Raw genomic sequence first — 9103 nt, 5'->3', positions numbered from 1 at the left:
ATTAACTTTTTCTTTAACACTGATTTACTGTCTATATAATGTACACGGTGATTATAAGGAAACCACATATTTATAACAGTTACATCTTAACTACTTGTCCTAAGCGAAATAATTCGGGCACACTGAGAATCATTATCGTATTTAGAAAAGCTGGGGCATGACACATTTATTAATTTAATGTTACACAAAACAAATATGTTATAACAAGTTAGTTTTAAAAAATTACCACTAGTAATGAGAATAGGAGATGCTAAATAAATTATAACCATCATATATCTTCTTCCCTTGAATAACTAAAGAATCATTGGTGTTAAAATTGTAATTCAGCTAAACAAAGTTTGGTTTCATTGTTAACATTTTATTGGTAAGAAGTAAAATATTCTTATTAAAATTCAGACTTTAAAAACTAGAAAAAAATTCACTTTGTAATAAAATATTAACTCGCAAACCTAATGCTAGATGAGGCTCCATGCCGACCTGTCCATGTCGGAACACCCGTTTCTGCCCTAAGGCACTGTCGTTGTGATTGTTTGAGAGCCTTCAAGGCTTCTCGGGCAACCTTTTCTGCTTCTCCTTCAACCAACATGTAGTCTGGGTCCGAAGAATTCATGATTACATCATGTTGCATCACAGTTTGCAGACCTAGTTCAAAATATTTTAGTTAGCAAGAAAGCTGTACTGCATAAGTAGAAACATTAAACGTTTAATAATTTAAAAAATTATTATACATAACATCTTAAAAAACAAGAAATTTTCACATTCTAAACTGAAATCATGCAAACTGTATGCAATTTTACAATCACTACTTAAATTAGAAACCAGGTAAACTATTGGCAATTTGACATTCACAAATTAGATTCGAAAATGCATAAATCCACTCCAATGAATAAAATTTTTCCAATATGTACTTTCTGGCCTCACAATCCATTTTCAAGAGAAAAATTGTCTGTAACTTGAAAATACAGGTTTATTAGGTTCATTGGCCAGATAAATATCTGTTAAAATGGTGTTCTGATTATTTTCATTCACAAGCAACCAATTTTCCAACCTGAACCACTCATAAAATCATTGATAGCATTATCGACCTAACTGAAAGTATAAGTTAGTTTTAAGAACTACAAGAATAGCACAATGAAAGCTACTTGTGATTAAAGTGCTATCCATACTATAGTGGGTTGTGTCTGTTCATATGCCCATGACAAAAACATTCTAACTCCCCAACCTCTCATCACCAGGATACTTTCAGGTATGTTTCCATAACCCTCTTATATTATTCATTTAAAATATTTATGTGCATGAGAACGATCCATACTACGACAATGAAATAAATGTCGTGCCTCACTAGTACTTTTGCTAGTTTAATTATGATCATAAGACTACATAATACTAGTTCTTACCTGATAGCTTAACCCTTTCCAGACGGGTCAAAGGCCATGTCATTGCATTTGTTGATTCGTATTTAAAATTTTATTGAACTACTATTTCATAAATTTATGTCAATAAGTTTGGTATCAAGCTGCAGATTATAATTCAAATTTTAGAACTATACATTACTCAATTTCTTAATTTAAAAGTAAATATTAAAAAATCACAGTAAAACATCAATTTTTGTATGTCACGTGGTGTGTTGAATGCAGCACTGGTTCAAATTAGATGTTTGTGAAGTCAAAATACTAAGTCTATAGTTTCGAATTAGGAACTCATATTACCAGTACTGGAAAGCTAGAATATAAAATAAGAACCTCATACCTTTTTTATTTGCTGAAACATCACTCATATACTGAATCAAACACAGTGGCACCCCGTCCACCTCTTTCCATTTTTGGAAACGGTCTCTTATATACATTACTTCAATATATGACATGTGAATAACCAATTGAAAGCTCAGAATGTCCCCTAGTGGCTTTCTCAGCCATTTTAAAGTGTTTGGATGCCATCTCCTTCTTTGGAACTAAGATTTCAAGGAGGTAGGTTGTGTCTTTAGTCTGCTTGAAATTGCATATTTTTTAGACCAAAATACAACTTAGTTACTAAGCTTGATAAATTAGTGGAATTCTGTGGTATTGATGTGGTAATTTATAATTTTTTAGTTATTAAACTGTATATATAAACCTAAAAAAATTATTTTGTTTCATGTCCTCCACATGCAAAATTTTAAAAGGCTTAGCAACCTACGTCAAGCAGCAACCAAGTACAAAGGTCGTAACTAGAAGAGACAATTGTTTGCTTTACTTCTTTATTTACTGTTCTATGTTTTAAGAAAAATAAATTTAAGAACTTATTTCTAAATAGTAATAATCTATATACAAATATAATGTATAATAATTGAAATGTAACTGTATTTTACAAAATACTAGTCTACTAAAACACAGCCAAGACAGGTCATCTTGAAAAGACTGAAGGTCAGTTCTATATTATTGGATACAGTAACATGAGAGCATGTGCGTCATTGAAACTTCTTTATTGTTAGCCAGGTCAAGTCAATATAATAAAAATAATAAATATATATAAATGTATAATGTTATGAGATTTAAGCTATTTAGTCTAAACATTTATGTTTTCATGTTATACTTTGTTGTTATTCTAGAATGAAAGAGGAATAATTTATATTTATTTCCAAATTTTTTATGGTGGTTACAAGATCAGTCAAATCTATCAATCCCATACAGAGATTCGGTAGTGAAAATAACAGAAAAACATATAAAGTTTTTCTTAAGATTGATAATCTGGACATTATAAAGAGTTTGCGTATGAAATTTGAAAATTTTCTGATACATGAAATTAATTTTTAATCATAAAATGAAAAATTACTTTGCATGTTGGATAGTCAACATGCAAAAAGAAAAAAAAGGAACGAGAAAACATTGCTTAACAAACCTTAAGACTTAATAAGAAATTTAATATTTTGTGTATGAAAACATTGTAATGTTTACTGAGAATCTGCCAAATTTCGTTAACATACACCTACTAATTTAAAAGTTATAGCATGAAAACTATAACAAGCACAAAATGGTTACGAGGTTGGTCCCAGGGACCGAGCCCATGCTGAAAGAGTAAAAGAGTGTCTGTTTAATTATGAATGTGAGACTACATAATACTAGTTGTTACCTGATAACTTAAAGAGTTTCTTCAATACGTAGTCATCCTGCTTCAGGTGATGCTTATTATCAGCTTCACTTGGTACTGGTTTATAAACATCTTGCTTAACAAGAAAGTCTATTTTCTCTCCATCTACCACTATAGAAAAGGATATCAAATACTAGTCATTCATGTCCTTTGTTTTAGTTTGCAAAGTAAATAAATTGGAAAATGTACTCTCTTTTAACTAATCATAAGTCAAATCATAATGTGCTTTACAAAAGGATTATATTTAACAAACATTATAACCTTAGAGCTCAAAAAGTGAGGCTATTCATAATGCTTAAAAAAAACAAGACTTCTATCTGAATAAGTAATCGACACTTTCTTACGGAAAAGTATATTTTATAGATTTAATTGTGACATAAAAGTACCTCAGTTATACTCAAAACTTGCTTTCACTAAACGGTATGTACAAGTATTTCTTGTCAAAAATGCTACCATTAAAATTTAAATTATTATGTATATTTCAAACATAAAATTTCTAAAAAATAACAATAAATTAAAAGACAGGATTAAATTTCTAAAAACTGCATGATACTGCTAATGTAATGTTTGCGAGTTTTAAAAATATCTGTATTAATTTTACACTGCTATTTATGAACCAAACCACTGCTGTACTAAAATAGCTGATCTATCTTAAGACCTTGAATACATAAAGATAAGGCTTCAAATAATTTTGTATACAACATTAAAAACCCATTCTAAATATATTACTTACACAGGAAGTAAACTTCCAGCAAGTTCAATGTCTAGTTAACCCCAAACCTTCCTACCTTAAAAGTAAAATCACCAACTACTCTCAACATTTACTCACCAACACCTTTCCTCTTCTGTTTTCTTTTTTTCTTCTTACGTTCTTTTTTGCAGAGATTAGAGTCTGCGCTGGCCGAAAAATCCAACTGTAAACGTAAAGTTTCCTCATGCAATACACTACTCAAATTAGACTTCTCAATTAAAGGCTGTTTTTCTGCTTCTCCATTAGTTACAGCAAGTTCAGGTTTACTGTTAGCAATGCCACTAGAACTTTTTCCTATTAACTGGCTCAACTTCCTGGCTAACAGCTTCATCCTTTGAAGTTTTTCTGGACTAAGCAGTACAGTACTTTTCTCTTCTTTCTGCTTATCTATTGGACTTGGTTTAACCTTCAACTCTGTTAACACTGCACTATTACCAAAACTGTTTGTTAGAGCATTCTCGTCAGAACTTGATTTTATCAATGGCTCTTTATTCAAGCTAGGGGGGGTTTCAGTACTTTCCTCTTTTATTGGTTCATTTTGTTTAATGTCACTTCTCTTCACGAGCTCTTCTTTCCCATGTGGGTTAATATACTGAGATAGCTTTGATGATCTTGGAACTTTTACTTCTGAGCCAGTCCCAGCAAAAATTGCACTTGTTTCTGTCCCCTGCTTACCTTCCTCAGAAAACGTAAAAAGTTCAAACATGTCATTCGTTTTGAAGAACCGTCGCTGCCTGGGGTCCTTAAGGACACGATTGGTTAGAAATTGCTTGAAAATTTGTCTGAAAGATAACCCACCAATGTACATGAAACAATTTCCAACTAAATGGAAATAAATAGAGAAAGGGCTTGAAACAGGTTCCCATAGCAATAGCTAAACAATGTTTAGAGTAAGTTTTATGACCTGACATTCAATGCTATGAATGCTAATAATACAAAAACTATCATGAAAAATAAAAACAATACAGCAAAAACATATATTTACCACAACGTTGGTAACTTTACTAGCTTTCTAAAGGTATCTACACTGAGACTTCTGATATGTGCTCCTTTTAGAATTTGCTAAAATTTCCTTCACAGGGTCTAATACTCCAGTAAGTTAAACTCACTACAAAATATATAGCTCATCCATACATTTGTAATTTCTAAACCTACAAATTCTTTGCATGTAAGATGACCAACCACAACTAGTTTCTGAAAGATTTACTATTTATAAAGCTTACTCTTCTCTCAACTTCAAAATTGTTAATTATTTCAAATATACAAGTGATTAAACAAAGAGTATATTGTCCAAAGTTTTTTTTTTTTTTTACACATTTAACTTCATAAGTTTAACCTCATTATACTATTCAGATTTTTTAGTGTATTATACTGTTCAGATTTTTTTAAACATTAATCAATCCTCCAAAACCATTACAATGTTCTTACGTACCTGTGATAGATCTTCTCCTCTATAGTTCCTGAGGTGAGAAGACGATAAATTGTCACCTGTTTGTCCTGACCAATCCTCCAGGCACGCTCTCGAGCCTGAGTATCCGTACTTGGGTTCCAGTCAGGGTCATAGATTATAACCCTGTCAGCTCCAGTAAGGTTGACCCCAAGCCCTCCAACATGGGTGGTCAGCAAGAATACAAAAATATTTGGATCCTAAGAAAAAAAACGTTTGCTCTTAATTTTACAAAGTAACCAAAAACATCTATATTATGACAAAATATTTGAATCAGTCAGTAGATGAACCGTTTAAACAGAAACATTTTCTCCAAAAAAATTACATCTGGATCCACAGCTGAACTTTTACTTCAGGTTAACCTCACTGACCAGTGTTTTGTCATAAGTATTAACTCATGCTTGGAAATATCTTGGTAGAAGTACCCCATCTTGTTACTATTAAAACAATTCCCTCTCATGAAGACATCTTGAGTTTTTGCTGGAAAAATGTGATCTCACAATGCTTCAGAGCATTACCAAAATTGTTGGACACACACCATATATTTGCATGTGCATTTTGAATTTATGGGAAAGTTACTAAGGCTATTTACCACCATCCCTAGTTTGGACTACTGACCAGATGGAAGATAGCCAGTCAGCGACACCCTACTTACCGACTGTGTTATACTGGGGAGCAGTGTAAATATTCCTTGTAGTATACAAACTTTGATTTTCTCATTTGGTCAATAAACTTTTGAGGTAATTTCTAAAAACAATGCATCACAGATTTCTTAACCCTCAAAATACCAACTTGCTTTTATACCACTAAATACCAGTGGGGCCCACATCTTATATCTTATTTTTTTTACCTGTGTTTAGCACTTTTGGTCAAGACTAACCAAAAAACACTTTTTAATGTAAATGATCCCAGCAGTAATTAGTGTGGTAATGATTTTAAATGAAAGATTTCTTACAAATATCTGAAGGTTGACTTATGCTAACCTTTGCCCAACATCAAGATGCATATAAAATCAATATTTTATGTAAAAATAAAGTTTTATTTTATGAATAACTATAGCTACTTACCTTGAGAAATTAAACTCTTTCCAATTCAAATATTTAAAAAGTTAAAAAAGTAAAAGGCTCATTATTAAATACAGGGAAATGATTTAGAGAGAAATAAACATGTGATTAATTAGCTATTTTTTTCAATAGGTCTTTGAGTTGTGTTTAATAATCATACACGATTGTTGATGTTTCTCAGATGCTTTTTATTTTGGAAAATTTTGTGAAGAGCAGAGGCTACACATACATGACAATGGATGGTTCTACTCCCATAGCAACTCGACAGCCAGCCATCAACAAGTTCAACAATGTTAGTTCTCTTTCTTGACCTGTTGTTTGCTTACCTAGTGAGTCACATACAAGTTTGTGTGTGTGTGTAGAGATATTAGGAGTGAATGGCAGTTTATTATGAATGTAAACTTTTTGTGTTCAACAAAGGTCAATATTATAAGGGTTAACTAACTAGTTAGTTTTTTTTAAACTGTTGCTTGAAAAATGTTTGAAATTTTGAATATTAGGAAGCACGTGTTTAATACTGTAGCTGTATATATTCAGATGAGAAAAAGTTTTTGGACAAATTGTGATTTTATTTTAATTTCATTAGAATACTTTATGTAACAATTCTGTAAAAATAAACTTTCCAACTTAACTTTCTGAAATAATCCATTATTGTCTAGGTCATCTTGTTTCCATTATCGTCTAGGTCATCTGGATGATGAATTTTGTATTGTTGAATTTTTCTAGTTAATTAATGTTTTTGAAATGTTCAGTATAATTATAAAACTAGGCAAACCTGTTTGCTTTGGCTAAATAAAAGGACACGATGCCCTTGCTTGCTCCAGAGTTTCAAAAGAGCGTCCACTACAATCATTTTGCCTGACCTTTGTGGATATCCAAAAGTCATTTCCTCTGTTAAAGTTGAGACATCTGTATTCTTAAAAATCTTTGGTCCACCAGTGTACAGATCAGGATGATTACAGATCTTTCTTAAGTTGATCAAACCTACAAACACCTGAAGATTGAAATATACAGAATAAATATTTGAAACAAACAACAGACATATTTGTGTTAAGGAGTGAACATTGTTAGCTTCAAATAATCATTGTAATGTTTCCATGCAAAGACGACAGAAAATGTTAAAAGTTATAATAATATATTATTTTCAAAATTCTGGAGTGTATTTAAGTAGAAGCATGAGATCAAAAGATATTTAAAAGGTACAAATACCCTTTATCTGGTTCTCAGTGATGCTTAACATAACCAGTCCACTGACTTTTTATACTGTATGGGTAAAACCTAATTGAAGTATTGAATAGTGAGTTATATTAGAAAAATGGGCTAAGATACATTTATACAAAATATTTCACTGAAAAAAAAATCAGATCTGATCAATGCTTGGTATAATTCTTCAATGCTGAGATAACAATACTTTGACTACTCAATTCAAGCATTAAGTCTTTAGAAGCTTAGATGAAGTAACTTTGACAAGTCAAATATTATCCATACATGTTAATATATCAATGCCTTAATGACTCAGTTCAGGTATTATTAAGTCTTCATATACTTGGATGAAGCTATTTTGACAACTGAAATGTAATCTTTAGATGTTAAGATAACCTATATCTTGACAACTCAACTCCTGTATTATTAAATCTAATCAAAAACATCTGAGGTGTCAAAAAAAAGGTGCAACCCAACATGGATTAAGCATGTGACTTACAAGAATGAAATCAAAATTAGCAGCCAAACTGGTAGCTACACTTATAGCATTGATAAAAATTTTACAGCAAATATTCATTCATTATGAATCTAAGTTACAAATGGACAGCGACTGCCTGTTGTAGAAACGTACAAATGTACAGGACAATGTTTCGAAGTCTTCAAGAGGAAGACTTTCGAAATGTCGTCCTCTACATTTGTAGGTTTCTACAACAGGCAGTTGCCATCCATTTGAAACTTAGATTCATTATGAATACTCTGCCTAAACAACCTATCAAAGATTCATTCATTAGTTAGCCAGGTTGCATTTTTTGTTCAACTTAGGGCATGATGGTGGGTAAAACAAAATACGTGGCCTAGCTAACTAATGAATGAATATTTGCTGTAAAATTCTTATCAATGCAATAAGTGTAGCTACCAGGTTAACCTCCAATTTTTATTTCATTTCGTTAACTCTTTCAGCACAGACTCGGTCCCTCGGACCGACCTCGTAACCATTTTGTGATTGTTATAGTTTACATGCTATAACTTTTAAATTAGTAAGTGTATGTTAATGAAATCTGACAGATTATCAGTAAACATTACAATGCTTTCATAAGCAAAATATCAAATTCTTTCATTAAGTGTTAAGATTTGTAAAGCAATGTTTTTTAATGTCTTTTTCTTTTTGCATGTTGCCTATCTATCATGCAAAGTGATATTCATTTTAAGATTAAAAATATTTTTATGCATCAGAAAATTTTTAAAGTTTATATGCAAAATCTTTATAATGTCCAGATTATCAATTCTTTCTTAAGAAAAAACTTTGTATTTTATCTGTTATTTTCAGTAATTAATCTCTGTACAGGTTTGGTAGATTTGACAAATCAGCAACCACCATAAAAAAATTGGGAAATAAATATAAGTTATTTCATTCTATAATGAACACAAATTATAACACGAAAACATAAATGTTTAGACTAAATAGCTTAAATCTCATAACATTATACATTTATATATATATTTATTATATTG

At 31.1% G+C, this 9103-nt stretch overlaps 1 protein-coding gene across 1 annotated transcript in view; it reads right to left on the bottom strand.

Moving 5' to 3' along the window:
* Nucleotides 1-9103, bottom strand: part of LOC106461610 (DNA excision repair protein ERCC-6-like) — a 37982-nt gene that overhangs the window by 3384 nt on the left and 25495 nt on the right. Inside the window, 5 exon segments of the mRNA XM_013921450.2 lie at nucleotides 450-642; nucleotides 3109-3237; nucleotides 3956-4659; nucleotides 5310-5524; nucleotides 7164-7382. Of these exon segments, the coding sequence (XP_013776904.1) occupies nucleotides 450-642; nucleotides 3109-3237; nucleotides 3956-4659; nucleotides 5310-5524; nucleotides 7164-7382 (1460 nt within the window).

This window comes from Limulus polyphemus, unplaced genomic scaffold, assembly GCF_000517525.1.
Source record: "Limulus polyphemus unplaced genomic scaffold, Limulus_polyphemus-2.1.2 Scaffold997, whole genome shotgun sequence".
Classification (NCBI taxonomy): Eukaryota; Metazoa; Arthropoda; class Merostomata; order Xiphosura; family Limulidae; genus Limulus; species Limulus polyphemus.
Note: the sequence above shows the minus strand (reverse complement) of the source record. Positions and strands in the feature narration are given on the sequence as shown.